The following is a 14,342-nucleotide window of genomic DNA, read 5'->3' on the forward strand; positions in this document are numbered from 1 at the left end:
TCTCTAAGGATGCGGTGTGGAGAGAGTAACCAACAAGGTTTGGGAAGTTGTCAAAATTTGCTGGTGAGTCTGTCTTGTCTTGAATGTTGAGAATGTTTCTAGTGGTTTAATCCTCTTTCTAGCTTTGCAGGAACTGCTAGCTTCGTTTACTTCTCAAGTATGTAATTTTGTACCTTCATACTTGGATTATAGTACGCCTTAAACGCAAGTCTATTTAAGTGTCAAAATTGGACATCCTTTCATTGTTGGGCCAGTTGTCAGTAGAAAGAGGCAGCGGATCAGCACGTTCACCTTTACAGGTGCTAATCCAATGGCCTTTACCGGCTCAGCAAGGGACTGCAAATTCCCTTTTCACTTCTAGGGTTTCTAGTTGGTGTTATATCTTCGTACCCCATTTGAAAAGCTTGGTAAAATATTTTATTCCTGTAAATACTAAACTTTTCACCGTCAGTTTGACAAGCAGTTTGTTACTGTTGGATTTCTTCCTTGTAAATTTTTTTTGGGCTGGAAACGATGTATAGATCTGTGTGTTCCATTCAAACGTTATAGCTTTTTAGCCTAGTGAAGTTACGCATAACCCCAGAAAAAAAATCAGATTTTATAGGGGGTGTTTGTGATTCGGTTTGATTAGTAAAAACCGATCAAATTGTTAAAAACAACAGTTTAATTTGGTTTACAAAACAGTTTAATTTAAATTAATAAATTTTAAAAAATAGTTTATAATTTGAATTGTGATTTGAATGGTTTTTAAATCAAATCAAACTATACATTATATTATACATATAAGTCAAATGATGAGTTTTCACTCATTAGTATGACTAATAAAATTATTTGTAGAAATAATGATATATTATTATTTAATTGAGTCTCATATTATTTATAATATAAAATTATTTAATTATATAATAATGTTTATTATTCATGTATAAAATGCATATTGTTTCTACTCTTAGTATGAAATAGATATTTTTTCATGTATTAAATTTTTTATCAAATAATTGATTAGATTAAGAAAACCCTAAGCTAATTAACAGGTTGTCTTTAACTTTTTATTAAATAATATTTTATATTCTTAAATTATGTTAATTTTATTTTAAATTATAAAAAAAATTTATTGGAAATTATGTTAATTTTATTTTAAATTATAAATAATATTTTTCATATATATTTATTTATTTATAAAGTATTATTGTTACATAATTGTATGTTTACAGGTAAATTATAATTTTTAAAAATATTAAGAGTATTAATGAGTATTTTAATTTTTTTAAATTAAAAAAAAGTTTGAAACTGTTTTTAAAATTTCAAAAATAACAGGTATTTCTTAAATAATTAAATATTAACATTCCAAAATTGATATAATATAAAAAAAAAAATCACACAATGTTTTATTTATGATGCACATCTCTAGAATAAATTTAAAATAAATTAAATTAAATCAAATTATCCCAATTAACATAATTTGTATTATCGTGTAAAAAATATTATAATTACATTCAATCTAATTATAATGCATTTCAAATTAATTTGTATTATTATTGTAAATATAACGCATTTACATCACTTGTTTTTAATATATATATATATATATATATATATATATATATATATATATATATATATATATATATATATATATATATATATATATATATATATATATATATATATATATATATACATATATTATTTTTCCTACATGTTTATTTACTCTATATATATATATATATATTTCATATTTATTTTATAATTTAAGTAATTATAATTAAATTATTGTTTAATAAGTATAAAATATTTAAAAATAAAATTTTTTTAATAAATTTACACTGTAATTTAGATCAAACTAAATTATATTTTTTAATTTGATTCAGATTGATTTAAAACTTAAAATTATTTAATTTAATTTAATTTTAAATCGTTTTTTTGGGTTTGAAAAAATTCTCCAACTATAACAAATTTACCCTTTCACACTTCTAGTATAACTAAGTTCTAAAACCAAGTCCAATGAAACTCGCATTTGTATCTATGTTTGTAAGGTGAATAGGGAATATGAGAATCATGGTACTTTTTTTAATTTTGTCTGTCTCAAAGGATTTACTTTCGGTGGAAATTACGCTGTTTATCTCTGGAAATGCCATGGGAAGGATTGGAGCAAGCGACCAAGCAATGGAGTTGACGGGCCTCCGATTTGGACCAGTGAAATGCAAGTGGGCATTGAAGAAAGATGGTGACGTTAACCAGAGCCTTTCACAAATCACAAACTGAGCTCTCTCATTAAACAGGAAAGGTGACCACTCGTGTGTACAGACAAGAAGGACCCACTTTGCCAGACAAATCGCACCGCATTTTTAATCCTCGTATTGTGATGCTCTTATTCCCATAAAACCCAAATGCCAACACATAGAAACAACATTTTAATATATTAAGTGCTTCTCAAAAGTACTTAATCACAACAAACTCCAAACTAAAGGTATTTTGTTGATTGTGACCATCTGAACCAGTTAATTTTTTATAAGACCCCTTAAGAAGATAGCCGTTGGAGAAAACATATAGACTATAGTATTGACCATTTTACAAGTATGAAAACTAGCCGTTATAGTTGTTGCCTTCATGTTTTGTAAAAACAATAGAAGAGGGAGCCTCTGCTCCCTTATTGCTCTCACCTGACACAGTCTTTGTCTCTTCTCTTTGCTCTCTCTCTCACTGGATTTTCACGTGTTTTCTCTATCTAACTCTCCCTACAAAACCCCTCTTACACTTTCTTGTTTAACCGTTTTATTTCTCCTCTTCTTTCTTCTTCTTCGTCTGTGTTGTGGTTCTTTCTTACATTGTATTGTTTCATGGGAATGGACAGTGAAAGTGAGAGTGATTCTTGTTTTTTCAAATACCATTTTGAGATTCTAGAGTGTTGGGCTAATAAGAAGGAGAAGTGGAAGGAATTTGTGATTTATAATGTTAACGTTTTATTGTTTCTTTACTTGTTCGTTTGTTGTTGTATTCGACCTGTTTCAAGCCAGTCTTGGGATGGGGTTATCGTCACTGAAGCGGATTTTCAAGCTCTACAAGCTTTTAAACATGAGCTGATTGATCCTAAAGGGTTCTTGAGGAGCTGGAATGATAGTGGCTATGGAGCTTGTTCTGGAGGTTGGATTGGTATCAAGTGTGCTCAAGGACAAGTTATTGTAATCCAACTTCCTTGGAAAGGATTAGGAGGCCAAATAACTGAAAAAATTGGTCAACTTCAAGCCCTCCGAAAGCTCAGTCTTCATGATAACGGCATTGGTGGTTCAATTCCTCAAGCATTGGGCTTTCTCCCTAATCTTAGAGGTGTTCAACTCTTCAATAATCGTCTCTCAGGTTCAATTCCTCTTTCTCTAGGCTCATGTCCTTTACTGCAAACTCTTGACCTTAGTAACAATTCACTTATTGGGACTATCCCTGCTAGTCTTGCAAATTCTACCAAGCTTTATAGACTCAATCTTAGCTTCAACTCATTGTCAGGTTCAATACCTGTTAGTTTCGCTCGCTCTTCTTCGCTTATTTTTCTTTCTCTTCAACAAAACAACCTTTCAGGTTCCATTCCCGATTCTTGGGGCGAACCTCAAAAGAATAGCTTCTTTCAGCTTCAGTACTTAACCTTGGATCACAACTCCCTCTCTGGAACCATTCCTGTCTCTTTCGGAAAGCTAAGTGAGCTACAAGAGCTTTCACTTAGTCATAACCAAATCATTGGGGCTGTTCCAAATGAAATAGGGAAGCTTTCCAGGCTTAGGACTCTAGATTTTTCTTATAATGCCATTAATGGAAGCTTGCCTGGTAATTTCTCTAATCTATCCTCACTTGTTTCATTAACTATGGAGAACAATAACCTTGATAACCAAATCCCTGAATCTTTGGGTGGGCTACATAGTCTTTCTGTTCTTAACTTGAAGAGAAACCAAATTAGTGGTAATATCCCTTCAAGTATTGGAAACATTTCCACACTTACACAGCTTGATTTGTCACAAAATAAGCTTAGTGGAGAAATTCCCGATTCTCTTTCCAATTTAAGAAGTCTTAGCTTCTTAAATGTCTCTCACAATAACCTTTCAGGTCCTGTCCCTACATCTCTCTCACAGAAGTTCAATGCAAGTTCTTTTGTGGGGAATATTCAGTTATGTGGGTATAGAGGGTCAGCTCCATGTCCTTCTCCCGCCCCTTCTTCAAATGTTCCAGGTGCACCAGCTGAGAAACCAACGTCTCATGGTAGAAAATTAAGCACAAAAGATATAATCCTCATTGCCGCAGGAGGCCTTCTTATAGTATTGCTTATCCTTGTGTGCATTTTGCTCTGCTGCTTGATAAGGAAAAGGTCTGCATCAAGAGAAAGGGATGACCAAGCCACAACATCAAGCACTGCTGCAGCAAGGGCGGAAAAGGGGGCTTCACCAGCAGCTGGGGAAGCTGAAGCTAGTGGAGAGACAGGGGGAAAATTGGTCCATTTTGACGGGCCATTGGTTTTTACAGCCGATGATCTTTTGTGTGCAACTGCAGAAATCATGGGAAAGAGTACTTATGGTACTGTTTATAAGGCCACTCTGGAGGATGGTAGTCAAGTTGCAGTGAAGAGATTGAGAGAAAAGATAACAAAAAGTCAGAGAGAATTCGAAGCTGAAGTAAATTTGCTTGGCAAAATAAGGCATCCAAATCTTTTGGCTCTAAGAGCTTATTACATGGGCCCAAAGGGTGAGAAACTTCTGGTTTTTGATTATATGCCTAAAGGAAGCCTTGCAACTTTTCTCCATGGTAAGTAAAATATAGAAATGGTTAATTCCTAGTTCATTTATTTGCTACTTTGATTTAGAAGCCAACAATTTGTTTCTTCTGCTGCAGCTCGGGGGCCTGACACATCAATTGATTGGCCCTCAAGGATGAAAATCATTCGAGGCACCACACGAGGCCTGCTTTATCTTCACAATCATGAGAACATTATACATGGAAATCTTACATCAAGCAATGTCCTTCTTGATGAAAATACAAATGCCAAAATTGCAGATTTTGGCCTCTCCAAGTTAATGACTGCTGCTGCTAATGTAAATGTGATTGCAACTGCAGGCGCATTAGGCTACAGAGCACCGGAGCTTTCAAAGCTCAAGAAAGCTAACACAAAAACTGATGTATACAGTCTTGGAGTTATCATGTTGGAACTCCTAACAGGGAAGTCTCCAGGAGAGGCGATGAATGGTGTGGACTTGCCTCAATGGGTTGCCTCCATAGTAAAGGAGGAGTGGACCAATGAAGTTTTTGAGTTAGAATTAATGAGGGATGCATCAGTAATTGGTGATGAATTACTCAACACACTGAAATTGGCTTTGCACTGTGTTGATCCTTCACCCTCAGCACGACCAGAAGTTCAACAAATTCTGCAGCAACTAGAAGAGATAAGACCAGAGGGAGCGACCTCTAGTTCTGGTGATGAAGGAGCTGCAGCCCCTTCAACAAGTAAGTAACGCCAGCGTTATGACTAATGTAGTTGGCAGAGAGACGATTAAGAGACTAAGTAGAGTCTAGTACTATTATTCTTTTGTTCTTGAATATTAATTGTGTGTTAACAGTCTATTGTGTCTGTAAATATAGGTTTGTTTCAATTTATTTGAGGCGTTCCTGTATTGCATTCAAAGAGTTTTTCCAGGCTGAGTAGGAAGAACTGAACATTTTTGTTATGTGATTGACTCGCTGGAAAAAAATCTTGAGTTCCAGCTTTGCTACAAGTAGACCTTGCTACTTTATCTTCACCATTGATCTGACCATTCAGCATTGAGCTTCTAAACTTTTAATATGAAACACATTGTACACGTTGAAACTAAATTATAATCTTCTTCTAGAGGAGGATAAATTACTTTCATTCACCTATAAAGAAGAAAATGATCAAAACAAGTTCCCCAAAAGTCACCAGGATTTTGCCATTTCAACTTACCAGTTGAAGCTGATTGAACTTCTAGAGAAAAAAGATGCTTCACTCTCTTTTGTTTGGTCTCTATCTTTGGTTGAGTGCACAAGTGGTGACTACGCCAGTTTTTCAAGAGTTACCAAATATCAATGGGAAAAGACAGGTGAAGTATAACTGATTAGCGGAAAAGCTTCTGCTTCTTCAGGATAAAAGCTCGTCGGTGGAGCTTTATTTAAAATCATTATGGGCATGAATTCATACTAAATTCATGCCTAATTAATGGTACCAACTACGTTTAGCTTCACTCAATTTTTTCTGAACTAATATTAATTTTCTGGCTCCAAAAGCTTTCTTGAGTAACAATGGAAGAGTTTCCATACATAAAAGGATATAAGTTCAAATCCCTACTTATGATATTTTAAGATTAAACTCTTGACTTACATGATACTGTAGTTGTAAGATTAGTCACTGTATCTGGGTTCAGTTTAAGTAGATATTGTCTACATTGGGCTTCATGCAACCATTCTTCATACCTATCCATGGGTCTGTTGATGGAATTGTTGCTGATGAAGGTAGTCGGCGCAAATCATAAAGACATAATCTATTAAGAAACTCATAGGTGGTTCGTAAACTGAATGTATTTACGGATATCTCATTGATTATACCGTCGACTACGATTTGTTGTTGGATGTTGAACTGCAAAGAGCAACTTCACTTGATGGGACTTAAAAGTCTTCATGATTTGTCTGGTGCAAACTTGGCTTCTGCTGGACTGGTACAAGACATGAGTATCAAGTCATTTTCTCTCAATTCTTCAAATTTTATTTTACATCGCCATCAGAAGTTGTTGGGAGGCCATTTAACTCTCTTGCTAGATACTTTTAATTTTACATCAGAATCAAATTCTTACTTCGATGGATATAGTAATCGAATTCACAATCACTTTATCAATAAATTAAAGTTTGATAAACGTGATAAAAGTTCGAATTCAAATTTTTTCTTGAAAGTTCTAATACCTTATCAATTTTGTTAACTTTTGGAGTATAATACTTGTAATTTGTTTCTCAAAAACTACTAATATTTACCGCAAAAATATGATTAAACTTAATATGATATTAATCCATATGTTTGAAATGATGGAATCAACCCTAATTGAACAACTTAATTCACACCCACTCGTAACAGCCAATGATGAAGATGATCTATCAAGAAAGCCACAATACAAAACACCATGCAACTTCTTTGACAAGTTTCTCTCTTAAATATGTCTTCAAAGTCAAAGACAAACAACCAACTTTCCAGTTAACGTATCTAATCTTAACTCTTTTTTCTGATTTTCATCTTGATTTTATATGCTTGTTTTCCAAGAGATCACTTTGGTTGCAGCCAATTAAGCCCTTGAGTTGACAAATTATGACAACCCTTTAGCTTAATTAGTCATGCAATTTGATCATGTTGTACCCCTAAACTTATTCTTAATAACCCATAAGCATTTATTTATTTATTTTATACAAAAACTTTTATTTTATTAATATACAATATTATTATATTTTTTATTAGGCCGAGGACTTATGCTCACCTAAAGTTGACTCTTTTATTAAGTTTTCATTTACCATCTTTAAAAATCTTAAATATTTATTCACCCCTTAAATTTGGTTGATACTGTCCATAATTAAAGCTAGTCAGTCCCATCACAATATTTTGCATTGAAAAACAAGTAACATATAATTTTTGTTTTAAGTGTTGAATAATTTGCACGAGCTAGCCTATATCTAATTTGCAAGTAAATTAATGGTAGCTGCCTGCCAAGACAAACTCGACATCTGTCTGTTTTCTTGTTAAGAGTTTTGTCTTTATACTCAATCAACTTGTTCACAATAATATTATACCTAATTGCCACTAAATAAGACAAGACTTTTCCTATCAGTCCTTTTCTTTCTTCGTAAGGAGACCATTCCGCGTGGCTATGGCCACAAATTGGCCTCTTACGAAAGGTTAAATTGGAATTGAATTTATTTAAATTTAAAAATAAATTTAATTTAAATAATTAAGTTTGATTCAAACAATTTATGTTTTAATTTTAGTTTGAAAGTTAAATATTTTTAAATTTAAACTTTAAGATATTTTGTTCACTAAATTTTAAGATATTTTTGAGTTTATTTTTATTAATACACATAAAAATAATATTATTTTAATCTTTTTTTACTCGATTACAGTATCGAACTAATTTCTGTTTGTTTAAGAGGAGTTAAGTTTGAACAATTTTATAATCAGTTTAGTAGGCTTAAGCTCAACTTCTTTTAAATAAGTTAAACTCAAATAACTTTGAGGTGGTTTCAAACTCAACTCCACTAAAATTGAACTGAATTTGAATGTATTTCCAATTAAATTCAACCCTACTTTTTTACATGCCATCTAATTTTAAATCATTTTCTTTATCTAATATTTCCAAAAATTTGTTCATGCTCGCATAGCTCAAATTAACATTCCTTGTACTATTATTTTTCAATATAATGTCAAAGTTCGAAATTTACCAATAGTTACATGCTTTAAATTTATGTCTTATAATACTTAATCCACTATTTGTTAAACTTAATTATTAATATAATGTTGTGTTTTTATTTATTAGTTAATTGAGATATTTTCTGTAATGAAGAATTTTGTTAATATATGCTTATGACTGAGTTCTCAAATTTTAAATAATTAATAAAAGAAGGGCCAAATGACTATTTCCCACCCAAGGTTTGATGCAAGCCCAATCTCCCACCCGTTAATTATTGAAAACTCAAACTTCTACCTATCAATTGTTAAAATTAATAGAAATGATAAACTTTAGGGGGGAATTATCATTTAATTAGGAATATATTAAAAATAATAAAATATTATTTATTTCTCCTTAGGTTTAGAAAACTAATAATTTTTTTCTATAATTAAACTTTGAAATATTATATTTTCTCTTAGGGTTTCTTTCTTTTTTTCTCCTCTTCTCCAACTCTGTTGCGGACTAAAAACGGGGAAGAGATGAAGCCTTGCATTGTCTTGGACGAGACGACTTGGGTGAAGACGAGGCTTCATTCAGAGACAAAGCAACACTTCTTCTCTTCCCCTTTCTGACATAAAAAAGGGAAGAAGGAAAAGGGATAAGGAAGCTAGAAAAAGGGGAAGTAAAAGGGAGGGAGAGAGTTTCCGGTTTGCAATGACACTGGAGAAGGGGAGTAAAAAAGAGAAAAACCCTAGATGAAAAATGTAATATTTTAAAGTTTAATTCTAAGAAAAATTGTTAGTTTTCTAAATCAGAGAGAAGTGAATAATATTTTATTATTTTTAATATATTAATAGTTAAATAACAATTTTACCTTTGGAGTTAGTCATTTCTGTTAATTTTAATAATTTATTGGTAGGAGTTTAAATTTTTTATAGTTAACGGATGGGAGATTGGTTTGCATCAAACATTGGGTGTGGCATAGTCGGTTGGCCTAAAAGAAGCAATTACCGCGTGGACTATTGTTTTTCCCTAAGACTATCAATATCATCTAGAAAGGAGTATTAATTGACTAATTTCTTAATATGAATGACTTCTCTCTTAAACATACTTAAAAGACAATTTTATTTCCCCAGCATTCTAAGTAAAAGGTCTAAGTTTAATGGAAAGTACTCTTACTTTTTCATTCATGAGGAAAATTAAGTTTAAAGAAAATGATATCTTTTTCTTCAAAACAGTGACGTTTCATGCACCCACAAAGTTAATGTTCCTTTGATCCAAAAGTCATCTTGTGTTAGAATTATACAGTCTAATTCAAGTCAAATTAGTTTTCTATTAGTATATATGTTTTTTCAATACGTTTTTCCGCATGAAAATGCAATTAAAATCAGAAATATAATTCGTATTAGGTATTTCAATGAGAGTCCCCACGAGAATATAAAAAATATATACACATAGTATTATTTTAGTATATTACTTATAATAAAATTATATACATATTTATTATTATGTGATTAAGTATTATTTTATCTTTAATTTAAAATCAACTAATTATATAATAATACATCATTTGTATATTTAATTATATACTCAAAAATTTATACACATAACATTACTTGCTTGTGTATTTGGAAGGGTTAAATCCTAGAGTTGTGAAACTACAGGATGAGATACAATTTGTGAGAGGTGGGAGAGGTTAAGGGCAACTATTCTTTTCCCTGGGAAAGGTGACTTTTTGACTAGTATTCTTGGCTTTCTTGGTCTTGGACAATTTTGTACGTAAGCTAGTTTTATGCTCATTTATAATAACTATGCACTAGACTGGTAATTAAATTTTAACATAGAATGTACAAGGCTAAATGAAACTCAAATTGTAGCAGAATATTAAAGTACAATTGTAATGTTTTGTTGAAATCTAAGCAGTGAGAAAGACTTGTGAATAAAGCATTGAAGAAATAGTTCACTTGTGAATGCCAGTGGGTGCAACAACTTCTCTAGATTTGAACTAAATTTTGCCCTGGAATCTGACCATTTTGCTGAATCAAAACCTAATCTGCCAACCTTAAACAACTCTCTCCTCCTTTAATCTACCTATATAAACACCCCTTCTTTTCTCGCTTTATCACTTAATTTTCACTTCAGCAAAGGCCTCCCCCTACCTCATTGGAAATTAATGCAAATGGCTCATTGCTCTTTCTTCTTCTTCTTCTTCTTCTTCTTCTTCTTCTCATTAGGCTTTTTGCTTCTCTTTGCTAATGCCGAAGTTCACTACCATGATTTTGTTGTATGTTTCATTAATTTCTCTCAAACTTTTCTTATTTGTATGTGTTTGACGGTCCTGTTGGATGCTAAACTTGTGCATTTTGATATTAAAACAGATTCAAGCAACACCAGTGAAGAGGCTGTGCAAAACTCACAGCACCATCACTGTTAATGGGATGTACCCAGGGCCAACCTTGGAGGTGAACAATGGTGACACTCTTGTTGTCAAAGTTACCAACAAAGCTAGATATAATGCTACCATTCACTGGTATAGGAAAATGCATTACACCTTTTTAATTACTTCTTTTATTTCATATAAACTTCACACCTTTTGAAAAAATTCACTACACTCTTACTTGATTCTTCAGGCATGGTATTCGGCAAAAAAGAACTGCATGGGCCGACGGTCCAGAGTTCGTGACTCAGTGTCCGATTAGACCTGGAATGACTTACACTTACAGGTTCACTATCGAGGGTCAAGAAGGCACATTGTGGTGGCATGCACATAGCTCTTGGCTTAGAGCCACTGTTTATGGAGCTCTGATTATTCATCCTAAAGAAGGTTCTTCCTATCCATTCCCCAAGCCAAAGCGTGAAACCGCAATTATGCTTGGTAATGAATTGTTACCCTCCTCTTTATTGCTCTGCAAATCAGATTACCTTCTTCATAATTTAAATAATTTTGTGCTTGGCAGGGGAATGGTGGGATGCCAATCCTATGGATGTTGTGAGACAGGCTACTTTAACTGGAGCAGCTCCAAATGTATCCGATGCTTACACCATTAATGGCCAACCTGGAGATCTCTACAACTGTTCCAACCAAGGTCAACTAATTTCCATTCTTAATTTCTTCAGGCTTTGATTGCTTGTTGCTAACGCCATGTCGCCTGCCCTATAAGATTCATCTCAATCTGTTGTATTGTGCAGATACTGTGATTGTTCCAATTGACTTTGGTGAGACCAACCTCCTGAGAGTCATAAATTCTGGCTTAAACCAGCCACTTTTCTTCACAATTGCCAACCACAAGTTCACAGTTGTTGGAGCTGATGCCTCTTATCTCAAACCCTTCACCACCTCTGTTATCGTCCTGGGACCTGGCCAAACCACGGATGTTATAATTCAAGGTGATCAGCCTCCATCTCGGTACTATATGGCTGCACGAGCCTATGCCAGCGCCCCAACTGCCCCGTTTGACAACACCACAACCACAGCTATTCTTGAGTACAAATCTGCGCCTTGTCCCCCAAAGGGTCTTTTTGTTAAACCGGTTATGCCAACTTTACCGGCTTTTAATGATACAAATACTGTCACTGCATTCACCACCCAGTTTAGAAGTCCCCAGAAAGTTGAAGTCCCAACTGACGTTGATGAGAGCCTCTTCTTCACTGTTAGCCTTGGACTCAACAACTGTCCTCCAAATTTTAACTCCAATCAATGCCAAGGACCCAATGGTACTCGTTTCACTGCCAGTATGAACAATGTATCCTTTGTGCTACCAGCAAACTTCTCTCTCTTGCAAGCACATCACCAAAGCATTCCAGGAGTTTTCACCACTGATTTTCCAGCAAACCCTCAAGTGAAATTCGATTACACAGGAAACGTTAGCCAATCACTCTGGCAACCTGTTCCAGGAACCAAAGTGTACAAGTTGAAGTATGGCTCAAGAGTGCAGATTGTGTTACAAGGCACAAGCATCTTCACACCAGAAAACCACCCAGTTCACCTCCATGGATATGATTTCTACATCATTGCCGAGGGTTTCGGAAACTTCAATCCCAGGACTGATACTTCTAAATTCAACCTCGTTGATCCACCCCTCAGAAACACCGTTGGTGTGCCTGTGGGAGGATGGGCAGTCATAAGATTTGTTGCAGATAATCCAGGTACTTAAATTTACAATCAACTTCACATTTTTCTTCTTCCAAAACAATTTCATCAATATGATGCTTGAACCAAACTTTTGTTTCAGGAGTATGGATAATGCACTGTCACTTGGATGTTCATATATCATGGGGCCTGGCCATGGCCTTCTTAGTGGAGAATGGAGTAGGAGAATTGGAGGCACTGGAAGCACCACCACTGGATTTGCCTCCATGTTAAAAACACGATCGGCAGAGTTAATTCCAATACACCATCATTATATTAGAATTCATAATCCCAATTGCAAGAAGGGTAATCTTATTATGTTTCGGTGTTGTTTTCCCTGCATTTGGGGATATAGTAATTGCCTTTTTAATGTTCTTTTTGATAGATAAAGTGGACTTAAAGGAGATGGTGCCTTGGTTGCAACAGTGTTTAGATTTCTAAAACAGCAATCAATAATTCAAATAGTATATTCTTCTAATTATCTTATTTTCTGCAAAAACCTTAAATTAAACAAAAAAAAAAAACACTAATAATTGTCTTCTTCTGATAGCTTAGATCTCCATCTTTCTTCTTCTTCTTTGTCTTACGATTAGTTTCCTGCAAATCTTTTTACATTAACAACTAAACTCTAATTTTTTAACGCGAAAACAATGTATCACTAAAACAAACATCATCCCGTCACAAAAATCTCCTGATGCAAGAAAATCATCAACTCTCGAAGCTCTTTGTGTTCAACCCAAGGCTTCATTTCTACCTCCAACGACTGTGACCCTGAAACTCGAAGCTTTCCAACTATTACAAGATCATAATCCTTCTTTGTAGAACGAATTGCTTCAATGGCTTCCTTACTGTCTACTGCCTCAACCTCTCTGAATGTCACACGCATATTGTTAATATTCTTTTTCATAAACTTATTGACTACATAGTCATTAAAAATCCTCTCAGCTTTATTCTCTTTTTACTCATAATCTACTTGGTAAAGAATCCTAGCCAAATCGATCTTCTCCATCGTAAGGCTAATAAGAAGTCATTGATCCCCCTGAAGTTCAAGAGGAGGCTGAGTAAGATAGCATTTCGAACACTTGTTTTGAAGTATAGCAAGGAGATCAAATTTGCGAACATCTTACATTAAACGGGCGCAGAAAAGAGCACAAACATTCCTGAAACTGCCTTCCAATCTTGTATCGAGTATACATTGACATGCAGAAAAATGCTGATGTAAAAGAAAGGCAAGAAAACGTTAGAGTTAATGGCTTCACATTTCTCTGCTATAGCTGAACCTAAAGGAGGCCCCGGCGGTATCACAAACCCAATCAATGCAGCGCCCACCCAAAACGTTAAACCTATCATGTCAGTCAGGATTCCATTGAGCATTGGGAGAATTCCTAATCCTACAATGAAAATCTCTTTCACTGGTTTTCCTTCCGGGATTTTCCTGATAAACCACAGTATTATTGGACATTACCAATAACAGGGAAACTTTACAGTATGTCACGTTCAAGAGGTTCGTAGAAGGAAGCAGGTGGGACGTAGGCATTACAGTACTGGAAGAAAAGGAAATTTTACTTGCAACCCGAATAGTAATTCACTTGAATTAAGAGAAGTAGTGCCAAAGAATTGTTAAGTCTTTGGCCGCGGTCATAATCAAAGTACAAAGTTAATTAAGCAGAAAAAGGTTCAGGTTACATCAATAACAGTCAACAGAAAACATTGTAAATTCTGATTTCCTAGTCAGATTTATTATATTTTACAATAAAATTATATATATATATATGCATAAATAAATAGATATTTAATATATA

The 14,342-nt window shown here is 33.9% G+C and overlaps 2 protein-coding genes across 2 annotated transcripts; both read left to right on the forward strand.

The window, feature by feature from the left end:
- The first annotated feature begins 2,679 nt into the window (after nt 1–2,679).
- LOC123192646 (probably inactive leucine-rich repeat receptor-like protein kinase IMK2) lies at nt 2,680–5,774 on the forward strand. Its single transcript, XM_044605276.1, has 2 exons — nt 2,680–4,785; nt 4,873–5,774. Exons 1-2 carry the CDS (start codon nt 2,841–2,843, stop codon nt 5,487–5,489), a joined length of 2,562 nt encoding a protein of 853 aa, XP_044461211.1. The 5' UTR covers nt 2,680–2,840; the 3' UTR covers nt 5,490–5,774.
- Nucleotides 5,775–10,553: 4,779 nt separating this feature from the next.
- Nucleotides 10,554–13,018, forward strand: LOC123192675 (laccase-12-like). The gene is made up of 6 exons (XM_044605309.1): nt 10,554–10,695; nt 10,790–10,941; nt 11,042–11,286; nt 11,369–11,497; nt 11,601–12,557; nt 12,644–13,018. The coding sequence occupies exons 1-6, from the start codon at nt 10,585–10,587 to the stop codon at nt 12,772–12,774; spliced, it is 1,725 nt and encodes a 574-aa protein (XP_044461244.1). The 5' UTR covers nt 10,554–10,584; the 3' UTR covers nt 12,775–13,018.
- Nucleotides 13,019–14,342: the final 1,324 nt, after the last annotated feature.

The sequence above is a fragment of the Mangifera indica genome, chromosome 12 (assembly GCF_011075055.1).
Source record: "Mangifera indica cultivar Alphonso chromosome 12, CATAS_Mindica_2.1, whole genome shotgun sequence".
Classification (NCBI taxonomy): domain Eukaryota; kingdom Viridiplantae; phylum Streptophyta; class Magnoliopsida; order Sapindales; family Anacardiaceae; genus Mangifera; species Mangifera indica.